Source organism: Aptenodytes forsteri, unplaced genomic scaffold, assembly GCF_000699145.1.
Source record: "Aptenodytes forsteri isolate BGI_AS27 unplaced genomic scaffold, ASM69914v1 Scaffold287, whole genome shotgun sequence".
In the NCBI taxonomy this organism is placed as follows: domain Eukaryota; kingdom Metazoa; phylum Chordata; class Aves; order Sphenisciformes; family Spheniscidae; genus Aptenodytes; species Aptenodytes forsteri.
The window spans coordinates 3531931-3545583 of record NW_008794854.1 but is presented as its reverse complement, the minus strand read 5'-3'; the positions used below and the strand labels follow the sequence as shown (position 1 = coordinate 3545583).

The window sequence follows — 13653 nt, the reverse complement described above, 5'->3', positions numbered from 1 at the left end:
ATTTAAAAGACGAGTAGATGAGGCACTTAGGGACATGGTTTAGTGGGCATGGTGGTGTTGGGTCGACGGTTGGACTTGATGATCTTAGAGGTCTTTTCCAACCTCAATGATTCTATGATTCTATGAAATCAACATAACTTCATTGATTTCTAGGAGGGTGCAGGAGAAGGAATTTTTGGTGGGGGAAAACCGTAGAAACAATGTGTAATTGATGGAATTGTTGTGTCTGTGGGTGATCCAGGCCTTAGAATCAGCATTAGGCTTCTGAGTATGTGTGATATCTGCCCATTTCGCTAACTATTTCATGTCATTGCAGTGGTTCCGCAGCCTGAACACAGAAACGTGAAGGTGGGCGACAATGTGACTCTCAGCTGTGCCCTGACAGAACCCAAGGATGTTCTGCAAGTGACATGGCAAAAGGACTCTGAAAAATCACACAATAATATAGCTACATACAGTACCATAAAAGGATTAAAGATTCACGAGCCCTATCAAGACCGAATGAATTTCACAAGTCTGGTACTCAATGAGACAAACATCACTTTCTGGGACACTAGAATGGATGATTCAGGGTGTTACACGTGTCTCTTCAATGCTTTCCCTCTCGGCTCCTTCTCAGGACGTACCTGCCTGAGTGTCTTTGGTGAGGTTCTTTGCAGGGATATGTCTCTAGTGGAAAAAGAGGTGTTTTCTCACCCACAGCATTTCCTTGAGTGGACTCAGGAACTGCAGTGGTAGGAACATCCCTCAGTGGAACATGGTGTAGAAACAGAGTGTTACTGCTGTGAGCAAGACTCTGTGGGGTCATATTCAAGCCTGTTGTGTTTTTGCTCTGGGCTATCCTTGTTTGTCATTCTGTGAGTAGCAGCTAAAAAGCAAGGAGTGGGATCTTTCTTTGTAAGCCCCTGAGCAGTCCCAGCTGGAACTTGGGCAAACCAACGTTGCCTGTTGCAGTTTCCTCTTGGTGCCAGGTGCAACCCCAGTGCTGTGAGCTGCTGTGCCGAACCCTACCATTGATAGGCAATTAGCAGATAGGAGAACAGCACGGACCAAGAAATGGTTTTAGTTTAACAGATTATTTTAAAACATGGGATTTCAGGTTGAGTGAAACCTTTGGGGTATGTAACTTCAGTATAAGGGAAGAGTATTGAATCATGGGGGGGACCTGACCCAATGAACTCTTCTTGCATTCCTGTGCCGTGGGGCTCAGTGCGAATCCATTAAGCTTTGCTCTGACTGATAATGATTAAACTGCTATTACTGCTTATGACCAGGTGCTCATTGTAGTGATGGATTGTCTCATTTGTGTATTGGAAGGTCTCAATGCATCTGTCCGTTACAACATTTCCGAAGGTCATTTGATAGCCATCTGTAATGCTGTTGGCCTCCCAGAGCCCACCATCACCTGGAACAACTTGTTCAATTCTACTCCTACACAGGAGACGGTCAGACACACCAATGGGATGGTGTCCATCACCAGTAAACTGGAGATCTACAACACTCAGAGTGTCGGTGCGCAGGACTTGACCTGCAGAGTAAGCAACACAAATGAAAAAATGGAATTGCCTGTGAAAATGAAAGGAGGTGGGTGAATGATACAAGCTACTTGGTAGCATTCTCTTGGCCTCCGTGTTTTGCAATAGCATGTTTGGATAGGAATCTCCTGGGAAGAGGAGGGAGTGAAATGTGTTTGTGCCAAGGAAGAAGAAAGGAAATCCTACTTTTTGTTCATTGCTGTCTTTAAGAGGATAACATACTGGGGCCCTCTCCAAGAGGGGAAAAAAGCCAAACTAGTCAGCTAGGGAGCTATGGGTTTTAGAGGCAGCATGTGTTTTGCAGCAAGACGAACTTCAGTTTTCACGGAGGCCTTCATAGTTTCTTTGACAGTCCAAAGATAGATATAAATATTTGTCACCTGGTATCTATCTAGATGAAGTAAAAACTCTGTGGGTCGCTAAATGAACACTGAAGTGGAAGTTCTGAAATTAATAACAAACTATTTCTGAACAACAATTAACCAAGTGTTTCAGTCAAACTTACTACATGTTTTGGTACAGTTAAACTGTGTATTATGTTTTGGTTTCTGACATTTTTGCTAAGACATGCGCACATTGCAGGAATGGTCAGGGAGGAATAGTATTTTTGGGGAGACAGGAAGGTGGTCAGTTGAAGATACTTACACTAGTTTTATGGGGAAATCTTAAATACATCAATATAACATCTGAATACCTTATAGGGCTGATTTATTTCTTCTTCCAACGTTCTGTTCTGCTGGAAAGACTTTCACCCTAGTTCCATAGATGAGAAACAGAAACATTAAAAGCTAAAGTACCATTCTCCGTTCACACAGGAACATTGACTTAGGTGATTTAAAATTCACGTCTCCAAATTCAGAGCCTTAAAAGGAAGACCACCTGGAAATTAGGAAGACAGGAAAAGCAGTTTGGGATTGTGGGTTAATTCCCAAATTACGTGCTCAAGAAGTGATTGTTATAGGAATAATAGTAAAGAGTAAAATCTGACTTTTACTATCTTATCTCTAAAAGTTCAAAAGCAAATTAGGTCTTAATTCTGAGTGACACTAATTGAAAAAGCACAATAAATCTTTTTGTCCTGTCTCAAATGCAATATTCTTTTGTTTTGGCCTTTTGAAAAGGAAATGTGTATCTCAGAAAGCAGGAAACTAAGACTGTTGTTATTCCTTGCTAAGAGAATGAAAAATCAGCTAATAGCTTGTTGTTTTAACAATCTTATATTTTAGAGAAAGAGAAAATCAAATGAATAGTTCAACCTAGCTTTGTTAAAAGACATGATAGTTTTGGCTTGATTCAAATAAATTTTAATTCAGAAAGCTTTCCAGCTAACATCAGTGAGCATTGAAATGAGCCTTTGTATTATCATTTTGATTAATGGCAGTCAAATGAAGTGAGTAATATCTAACCAGGGAGGGACATTTATGCTCAGATGTTGGGTAGAGCTACTTGCAGGCATCAAAACATAGCCTGTCTTCTTTTCTGAAAGTTAATTTAGCCTTTGCAACAGTGATAAGTGTTTAACGGTAAAAGGAATAACTTTTCTTTTACAAACAAAAGACTCACATTCTGGATGAACAAAAAAACTCTTCAGAAAGTGTCAAGACTTGTATAAAGTTCTGCTTATGTACGCGTGCCAACTATTGTATCAGGTATGGAAATGACAGTTTTCTTTGCCATGGATGAACATGAGCACATCTTTTCTTCACAAAGCGTTTTCTGTGGGCAAGTAGGTTTGTCTTTGAAGATACACACGTTCACTCTCTCTTTTGAGCAATTGCTGCTTTCATGTAGCTTAGCAATAACTTTCACAATCTCGATGAGGAACCATTGTCATTAATCAGACATCCTCCTGGCATTTTTTGCTCTTTTTCCTATATAAACCAGCTTAGTTTGGTGTCTTTTTTGTTGTTTTGTTTTCACAGAAGAGGGATCCTCGTTGCTTTGGCTGATGATTATTGTGGGGATTTTAATTGTCATCATAGTTCTGATTCTGATCACGCTGTGGTGGAGGAAGAGGATATGCAGGAGGGGTTGAAGTGGTGAGTCACTGATACATGGAAACCAACGGTTTCCGTGGAGCCCATTATAAGGTCTTGGTCATCTGCAGAGAAGAATGAGACTTTGTTGAGATACCATTAGGCGGTATGAGACTGTCATATTGGACAAGTAAACTTTATAATAATGGGTTTACAGTTATTAGAGATTGCCTCAGTTGCATGTAATTTTAAGAGCTGTTTTCCCACTGCTACTGCCAAGGGACAATACAAGTCTACAGATTGTGAGGGGAGGATCCAAGCAGAGCAGGACATGCTGCTCGTGGTTTGCTTTCAGGCAGAAGGCTCAGCAAAAGTAATTCACTGGTCTTTTGCGTTTTCATGGAGGGCCACAAAAGTGTCGAGTGTAACTATGCTCAGAGAATTTTTGGCAGAAGAGGTATGTTGGAGAGAAACCTGCTCGTGCAGAGTGACGTGCCCTCAAGGGAAGGGCTTTCTCCTGGTCACAGCACCCTCTTTGTATTTTTAAGACAAACTGTAATATGATGGAGAAGTGCGCCCAAACTTGGCATATGAGTCTGCTTCCTAATGATGAATTAAGGAGAAATTGCAGTCAGTGTAATGTCCTTGTATGTGTGATGACCTGATCATGGATCAACTCAACCTTCTAGTCTTAATTACTAATAACAGAGTGAAAGGAAAAAAAATAGAAGAGGGGGGAGGCATTAGGCTTCAGAAATCACAGAAATTTGATGGTCATTGGTAGTTTCATTCTTGCTTAACTAGACCAAAATGCTGCGTCTGGCTTTAAATTCTACTAATATGTTTAGAAACACCAGCACACATTAACTCAGTTCCTGAATATTTAGTTGCTTCATGATGATAATATGATATAAGGTAAAGAAGTGTTTCCAGAAGTATCAGACCTGTCTATTGTGAACTTAGACCTACAGCATCTACTGTTAAGAGGGGTTGATTTAGTAAATCTGCTACTGTCAGAGGCACAAAAGTCTTCACTGAGAAGAAAGAGAAATGAACACTTCTTACACCCCAAATGTAACTTCTTAATTATAAAATGTATGTGAGCTTTCCATTGATCCTATAAAAAATTCAGAAGAGAAAATTTCTGTCGAATTTTCAGACCAACCTGGAAGTTAAAGGGCAAGGAGTTGGTTCTTAATTTTTTTTTTTTAAGGGATCAGAAGAAAAAGGTGAAATGCTCAAAAGAAAGATGTATCTTTATTCTAGAACAACCATTCCAAACACAGAGGAGCTTGTACTAAGCAGACCTTGAAGGAGAGACCTTGAAGCAGAGGTGACCTGGCAGAGGTCTGGGATCACCTGCTAGAGCAGACCAGAGAGTGACCAGGCAAAGAGAGCGCTAAAAAGTGCAGGTGCTGCCTTGCAGAGTTTCAAAGCCCCTTCGTTGCATGCCAGATGAGGAGAAACCACACTGGGATGCTGTGACTGCACTGGTGCCTGAAGCAGGAGCAGGGTCAGTCAGTGAAACGTTGCTTGACAAGACTAGGTTGTTCATGTTTAGACTAGGCTGAGGATGTTAACATACCTCCTGGCACAATTCTGGCCCTTGGATATTAGCGGTTCCCCAGGCAATGCCTGTATGTGTTTCCAGCGATAGCTTATAACAGGACCATCCCCGGCAGGCAGTACGGCTAGCTTCACAGCAGGTTTCCTGTGCCCTACGCCACCTGCTAGGTATCAGGCTTGGAACCCTCAAGCCATTTCACGCATCCCTGTGCCACGTCGTGGGTCATGCAAGACACGATTTCTTGCTGCGGAGACACCGCTGTGATGCACAACAACAGAGCCTACACATTATTTTGGAAACTTTGAACAGAGCCCCCTCCTCCGCCTTGTGAGGAAAGCATAAGACACAGAAAAGTATAATATGTTTAAGCTGAAAGCACCGTGCCCCTTCTTCCTTAGCTAGTGGCTCAGAGCTTGAAGCGTCCCTGTGTCAGCAATCGGAGTGGAGTCTCACGCCCCGCTGCCTGGGGGGACATCTGGATTCCTGGCCCCACGCGTGCGCCAGCGTGTCACAGGGTCGAGACTTCGTGTAAATACCTGTTCACCGGGGCAGGTATTTACCGGGGGTAAATCAGACGAGCAGTGTTTAGCAGTGGATCTAAGTTTGTTGTATTAGAGTTTATCAACAAAAGCAGGATTTGAGGGACTTCAATTGTTTGTGTTCCTTCCCATTTATCAGGGGTTTTGATTAACAGTGTTGCCAGGATGTGACTTCTGCAGTGGGCTTGTAAATTGTTCAGTCTCTGTTCTTTTAGTGTAGTCTAGTTTTTATCAGTCTCAGTCTGTATCTTTTCCGTTGCTTTTCCATCTTGAGTTTTGAAAATGTAATGCGCTGACCTGGATCCTTTTTGCATAAAGGCGGCATTACTTTATCCAGAGTAATTTTGACCAGCTGATCTTATTCCTTCGTACAGTGACCAGCTTAGGGAAATGTGTAGTCTATCATCTTCCTAATGTACATCTGTTTCCCTGAAGGCCCCATTAATTAGTTTGTTGTAAAACTCCAGTATTGGTGCAGCTTGACCACTCTGTCACCATCTGATTTTTTTTTTTTTTTTTTTTTTCCTCTGGATGGCCTTGCCTGCCTGTTGCTAAGTTACTTACAATTTACCTTGTATATGATTCCACTGTCACTTTCCCGGCCAAATCCTTAGAATGCCAATACCTGTGGAGCTACAGTAATTTTTAACGCTATGTTTAGAGTGCATTACCACTCCACAAATACCACATTGTAATGAGGAAATCCCCTACACATCCTTAGCTCCCCTCTGAGCAGCACACTGTGGACCCTAGTCTGTTTTTGTGGTGATTTGTTTTTTCCCCGATCATCTGGGAAACATGTGTATGCTCTTTAAAGCATTGGTTGCAGTCTATTCACCCAAAAGAGAATAACATCTTGCAGAAAGTCCTTTTCTGGTTTTATCCTCTACTATCCTCAGATTGTGTTGGAATGAGGAGCAGTGCCTACGTATATATTTCCGGATGCGCTTTTTGTAACAGGACAATATAGAGCTAATAGCGCTGGCTGGAGGATACCAATGTCTGAGGCCATTATCTGGGGCTTCACTTCTTTTCATTCTGCACTAGATAACAAGCGAAGCCTTTCCAGTCTTGTCAAGATGCCTGGTTTTTAAAGTAAAATAACAGCTTTTTATCTGGGTGCCTGGGGACCCTTCTCCGTCAAAGTTTCTTCTCTTCTGTTTCTGCTGTTGAGAGTATGGCTGGGTTTTGCTTTGCTTTTATTTTTGTTGTTTCCCTCCTCTCCATGGTAGACGCTTGGGAATCAGATGAAGAGCTGGGGCTCAAAGCTGATGTCCCATCCCTCAGGCATTTGCCTTGTGTACCAGATACAGAGCATACATACGTTTTGGTTCTCCCTGAAAACATGCCAAGTGAAGTGTCTTCACAATGTTTGGCAAAAAGTCACTTGTTTGGAAACAAACCGAGCAGCCTTTGTGGCGAAACCTGATGCAAAAGCTATGGAAAACTCACATCTTCATCCTCTGCCAGGCAGAGAGGCAAACCTAGCCGTGCCTATCACTTGGTTTAAGTGCGATGAGCAGGCTGCAATGAATCACCAGACATAACTTCATCCATGCTGGAGGTTTCTTAGTGCTACTCTTCTGGTAAAAAGTTACACCGTTTCCTACCTGGCTCAACTAATAGAGCTTAACTGTAGACCACACCGATGTAAAGCAGTTCAGTTAACAAGCCAAGTGCCTGGATTGAAGCAAAATGAAGGCTATTAGTCTGAATAAATGTCTGTGACTTACCTATCGCATACATGTCTCAACCTGAATGCTTTCCACAGCATCAGTTATTTATTTCAAGGCTTGCAGGATACTCATATTTCAGCCTGGCCAGTTAAAAAGCTTTATAGTCAGTTCTCAGGACTTAGCGGTCAGCAGGGGGATAAAATTCCACACAAACAGTTTTCTGGAGGCTTGTGGTTGTCTGTGAGGAAGAGCTATTTCACAAATGGATATAAAGCGGTCAGCAGGGGTTCCACATTCCACACAAACAGTTTTCTGGAGGCTTGTGGTTGTCTGTAGCAATTTCACAAATGGATATAAAGACCAGCATGTTTTGTTTTGTTTTGTTTTGTTTAAGCATTTATAAAGACCAGCATGTTTTGTTTTGTTTTGTTTTAAGCATTGGTATGGTGATCTCTCTTGGGTAGCTTATGCATGTTTTGCCATGTGGAAAGCTTTAGAAATGGTCAAATAGTATATTTGTGTTTAAAAAGCTATAACAACAGGACAAAAAATTCTTGGAGCTTGTTATTGAATAGATATGATGCGACCTAAGAAAGCTGAGCAGATTAGGTGAACCTGGAAGAAGAAAACTTGAAGAGTCGTAGGAGAAGAGACTAGGTCAGATCAAAAAATCCATTCTGCAGAAAGCACCAACATAGCAATGGGTTTTTCCTGTTTGGAAATTGAAACATTCAGGTTTTCCTTCAAGTGGAAATTTTACAGAACTTAGATTAAGCAGCATTAAATTCTTTGTTTCAAGATGTTTGTGTCTGAATACAGCCAACTAACTGTATTTCAAAGAGATGCTGAACCTCAGTGCACCTTGACTGTTACACAAACGCTATAAAACAGATTGAAAATACCTCTTTGTTACCAGCTAGAGATCACTTAATAGCTTGAGTAGGAATTTAAGACGCCCTGATGATTGTTTTTTGAAGTTTGGAAGTTGCTACAAATAATACAGGTTTAGGTCTGTTAAGCTGCAAATAGCAACTTGGCTGATCAGCTGTAATACATAGGTATTAGAAACCTAAATTTTGGTGGCCAAAGATGTCCTAAAAGGTTGGGAAATATGGAAGTCTTGTGCAGGAGATTCCAGTTATTTGGGAAACTTTACAAGAACCAGTGCTTGCACACACTTTCCATTGCTTTGTTTATAGTAAAGATAGGAATTCTTTCTGGAAAAGCCATGATAGCAGTATCCTCTAGTGTTTATGCAGTCTGGGGAAGGCTGTGTTTCTGAGCTTTGGCTTAAAAATTATGGCAATTCTTATTTTATCTGCATGACTTGGCTTGTTTCTTCAGTGGATTTGCTTTGACATACAGCTGTTTTTCTTAATAGTGAGAGACTAGATAGTTGAGAACAATATAGTAGCAACTCGGTTTTAGGAGACTTTTCAGAATAATTTTTCCTGAAGTGACAGCTAAATAACAGCCCTTCAGATGATAAACTCAGGACATAATTGTCATGAGGCAGATGGATATAATACACCCTGCTCACGGAGGAACGGGTCTCTGGCCATCGTGTCTCAGCTGGAGAGGCTCATTTTAGAATCGCCTTGGTTTCCTCTCAAGTGTGGCTTTATCATGAGTAGGAGATTATATTTGTCCTATTTTGAATTCCCCAAAATAGCAAAAATATGCAGTGGTGTAAGTGAGAGTTGTTTTACTTACAACAGCCTCATTCCTTTACCCTTCTTAACACTACACCAAAAAAACCCCGCCCAAAAACCAAAAAACCACAGCGTAAAAACGTTGTAGCCAAACAGACCTAAACAGAGCTAATGAGGGGAGAAAGGAAAAAAAAAAAAAGAAAGAAAAAAAACCAAAACCCCAAACCCATACAAAAATGTCAGCGGAGGGGTAATTCTGCTGTCAGGCTGCCCATCAGGTTTCCCGCAGACACAAATATTTTGCAACCCAAATGAAGATGTTTTCTTGGTTTCATCACACGCTGCTTCCAGACAACTCCTGTTCCCTAGTAAGTCACTTAATTTTCTGTTCACAGAAACGTGTCTGGCAGTACCCTTTGGTCTGCATCGCATATGTAGAAAGCATGGGTGCTCTTTCCACGCTTTCCACGATTTAGTGCTACCTGTTTTCATTGCGAGGGACGGGGATGGCTGGTGCTTTGTTCGTTTTCCCATCGTGTTTTCCCCCAGCATGCTTCGCTGGTGAAAGCATGTTCCTCGTCCCGCTCTCCGTTGCGGAGAAGACCTGGGAGAAGGAGTAGCAGAGGAGGAAGGAGGGAAAGGTGCATGGATGCATTCAGGTCTCCTGGGGCACGGCTGGGTTTTTTGTCTGGAAGGATGAAATAAAACCTGTTTGCCACCGACAGGATTAAAGTAGCGGCGTAGGAACATCTCGGAGCTTGTCCTGCCCATCTAAAGGAGAGGTTTCAAAGTACAGGCTACTGAAAACAGCGCCCTTTCTTTGCAGATAGGGAGGCCTTTACTATGTGTGATTAACACAGTTTTTATCCTGTGCATCATATCTGTGCTCCCATTTCATTATGAAGTAATTTTCTCGTTCTTCATTCTCATTTTCATTGCGACAATAGGGCTTTGTATATAACCAGAAAATAAAATGGCTGGCAGCTGAAAGGGAGAAAAAATAGCACTCCTGTGATATATGAATAGTTGCCTCGCTGCTTCGGTTTCTCATTTACTTCCTTCGTGAGAATTATTTATGTGCTTGATTCCAAAATATTTTTCCTTTGCAAAATACTTCGGCTCTATGCAGGGCTATTAGATAAGGAGATGGAAACCTTTTTCTTACTCTTCTACACAAAAAGTAAGAATGCCATATATTTTATTATTTTTTTTCAAAGCCACGTAAAGGTAGTGTCATAAATTGGGTCTCAAACATCAGAATGACGTTCTGAAATATCAAACTATTTATATATTCAATAAATAAACTTATTTGTGTATTACCAGCCAGGAAAATTGGTTTGCTTTTCTAGTTTATAAATCCATTTAGGGTTTTGTATATTCCTTATCTCACCGTTATATTCTGAATTCTGCAGTGTGTGTGGTTTCCAGAATTTAAAAAAATGTTTGGTTTAGTAATAGGTACATAGTAAGTTGTTTTTTTTTTTTTTTTTCAAATTCACGTAATCTTGTCTTCAGATCAATTTTTTTAAAATCTGAAATATTGTTTGAACATGTGTTGATGGTCTTAGTTTAATGAAAACAAAGAACAGTGTAATAACATTTCTGATTCATTTGATATTGTATTAGTAGGAAATGAAGAATGCCTTTTTTCTTTTTTTCTTTTTTTTCTTTTTTATTTCTTTTTTTTTCCCCCCAGTAAATCATTCTTGTTATATGCAAATAGATTAATATTAATTCTGAAAATTTGTCATGTCATATTCTGTGTCTCTTGTTTGGAGATGCCTTCTTACTTTTTTTCTACTGTTTAAATGTGCAGTAGAGCTTTGCACTCGGCTGCCAATTTCTACATTCAAAAAGGGGCATTACAATTGTCCAGTTACTTTCAAGGTACCTTATCAAATTTTCAGGAGATGCAAGCAAGTGAATCTCAAGCTGTGCTTGCGTTGAGGCAGAGGGTGAGGTTATGGGGCGTGCTGTGTAGCGGTAGTCCAGATGGCCACGATCAGCTTAAGGGCTGGCTGATGGTGCTGTGCAGCACGAGCAGTGCCGCAACATGCCTGCTACTCCAGTGTTTACCTGAGGGCAGGAACAGCTTTTAAGCTGATCTTTCCAAATTTCCACCATGCGTGTTACGGTAGGATGTGCAAACTTCATCCTGATGTGTGTGTAGATCTCCTCCAGGTTTCTGAGGAGGGCTGGCTGCTGTTTAAAGCGATAGGAAAGTGAAGGGCAGAATAACCAGCGAGCTGGCTGAAGGCAAGACACCGCAAGTCCCCAGGGAGTGCTCCAAATACGGGTAGGGCAAAGGCTAATAGTCTCTTTGGCCCATTGTCTCTAGGCACTGTGATCAGAGCTGTAGAGTGATTTTAGAATAATTTTAGGGTGGGAAGACAGTCTTTGGGGAGGGGGAGGCAAAAAAATCTAGCAGTTGCCTTTTATAGAGTACTGTAAGCGGGACTGGTATTTAAATCTTGGTGATTGAAATCACCAGGCAAGAAGCTTTGATTTAAATCTTCCAATGTAATTCTGTTTTCTCCTTCTGTGTTTTCATTAGTTTACTTAAAAATAAATGTTTGTTGTTGTGGTTGTACTGTAATAACTGCAGCAATCATAAACTGAAATTCACATGTAAATTGGTGTCTTGTGTAATATAAATCACCTGGGTTTTAAAACATCTTTTTCAATAGTGTACTCCCCTCTACACTGGTAATGTCTTTTGGCAGCTACAGCTGAGTGGGATCACTTGGCTTCCCCCCAAGGCAAAACGGTTCGTAAGCCAGCACCTGCCCTTCTGCTGGTAGTAAATGGCTTTGAATGGGGTGTTGGCGAGCTGCATAGTTTATCCCCACCCAAGGAGAAAACACTGTTGCATAGTGTGTAGCATGACATTTTCATAACTGTTGTTTTCAGGCTTTCTCATAAGTATGCTCCCAAAGGAATTTCTGTTGCTTAAGGAGAAAAGGGGAGGGGGAAAAAAAAATATTTTTTTCCCACCAGTTTTAAGACTGTTCCTCCTTGGAGCATAACAAAATAGTGAGGGGGCTGAACATCCTTCAGGGTATCCCTTTTGAGAAGTCTGGGGGGGATGTTGTCAGCGTGGGGCAAGCTGGATGGAGTGAGCACTGACCGCTGGGAGCGGTGCTGCCTGTGGCTCTGCAGGCATCTCCTGCGGTGCTCGGGGCAAGCAGTCCTGGGCTCAGGTATTCTGGGTTTAGGCACAGATCCTTCTATGTAACGACACTTTATGTGGCAGGCATGCGTCTGTGCTGTTAAAGATAAGGTAGTTTCTTAAATTTAAGGTAAGGTATCATCTGTAGCGAACAAAGGAAGCAAGGGGGAACACAGGCTGAAGTCTGTTTCGTTGTGTTTTAGGAAGATGTGCGACTCGTACAGCAGGGAAGGCCCTACGGTTGTCCACCAAAGGGCAGTTTTGTGACTGTTCCTCCTCACTTTCCCCACTGTGCATTTCTCTCCCCCCGCCCCAACAGCAACCACACTGCTCAGCAAGACCTGAGGCAGCAACGCAATGGCCACAGTTCATCCTTTTTCCTTTTTTTTCTTTGTTTTCTCTTTGTTTTCTAGGATCCTAGAGGATTTCCATTCACCTACCAGATCATTACAGTCCAGCAGCCTGAAGTTAACACTACAAGCAGTGACTTGACTGGCTGGAAAGAAACAGCAATAAAAGGGAAATACATCACATACACTACCCTATCTAGACGCTGAGTTGATCACTGAAAAGACTAGTGCAATGTTTGTTATCCGATCTAGACGCTTAATCATAAAAAGTAGGACCAGAGGGACCACTTAGTCTGCTCCTTTGCTGCCAAGCAGAATCTACTTTGCTCGTGCCACTGTTGGTACTGCTAGTGTGCAAAATATATTTGCCTTCTTCCAGCCGAGTTTTGAAAACATCCATGATGGAGGCTCTGCAAGCTCTCTGAGGATCCTCTTCCAGTGCCTAATTGCTCTCGCAGTAAAGAGGGGTTTAATTTTTACCAACGTCTGTCTGCAATTTCACTTGCAGCAACTCTCCGTTCATCGCCCTCTTCCTGGCATCTGGTTTTCCTTCTCTTACCCGGCTGATCCAACTCCTTTTCCGCAGTGAACGTCTGAATGTGCCAATGACTATTGGCTAACTCTCTCTGGAGAGACCTGCTGGGACTCAAAACCACAGGACTCAAACCACACCAAATCTGCCAAAATTATTGGGGAAGAGCAATAGGGCTCCAAGCAGGTGACAGATTAAGAGTTATAAGTAATTTATTTTATTTGGCTTTTCTTTCTAATCCTGGGGTGTTTTTTTTAATGTATAAGTGAGGAGGAGATGGAGGCAAAGCCCAGTAGTGGAAGTATTGGCATCCCCATCTTTCCTTTCCTTTCTGTTTTGCTGTTGTTCTCTCTGGGTTTTTTTCTGAAACAACTCTGTTAATACCCCAGCCCAGCCCTTTCTCAGCCGTCAAAATGCACGGACTAGGTTTGTCGATAGTTCTCATGGTTATGTTTTGCATGTTCGGAATAGTCTCCCTGTCTTCGTCCTGTTTTGTTGTGTCTTTTTAAAAACAGACAAATCGCTCTGCTGGCCAAAAGCTATTATTCCATACTTGGACCTTGTTGTGTGGGATGTTACACCCTGAGCTAACTATCGTGTGTCACTGCTGTGAATGTAATGGTATCAGTGGGGAATTTTACAGAGGCAGAGTTTACT

At 41.7% G+C, this 13653-nt stretch overlaps 1 protein-coding gene across 1 annotated transcript in view; it reads left to right on the top strand.

Annotated features, from left to right (window-relative positions):
- LOC103895072 (OX-2 membrane glycoprotein) overlaps window positions 1-12612 on the top strand; it is a 14393-nt gene extending 1781 nt beyond the window's left edge. The window contains exons 2-5 of the mRNA XM_009274578.2: window positions 317-643; window positions 1318-1584; window positions 3458-3574; window positions 12528-12612. Coding sequence (XP_009272853.1) covers window positions 317-643; window positions 1318-1584; window positions 3458-3570 — 707 coding nt within the window. The 3' untranslated portion in view covers window positions 3571-3574; window positions 12528-12612. The remainder of the gene's footprint in view (window positions 1-316; window positions 644-1317; window positions 1585-3457; window positions 3575-12527) is intronic.
- The last annotated feature ends 1041 nt before the right edge of the window (window positions 12613-13653 follow it).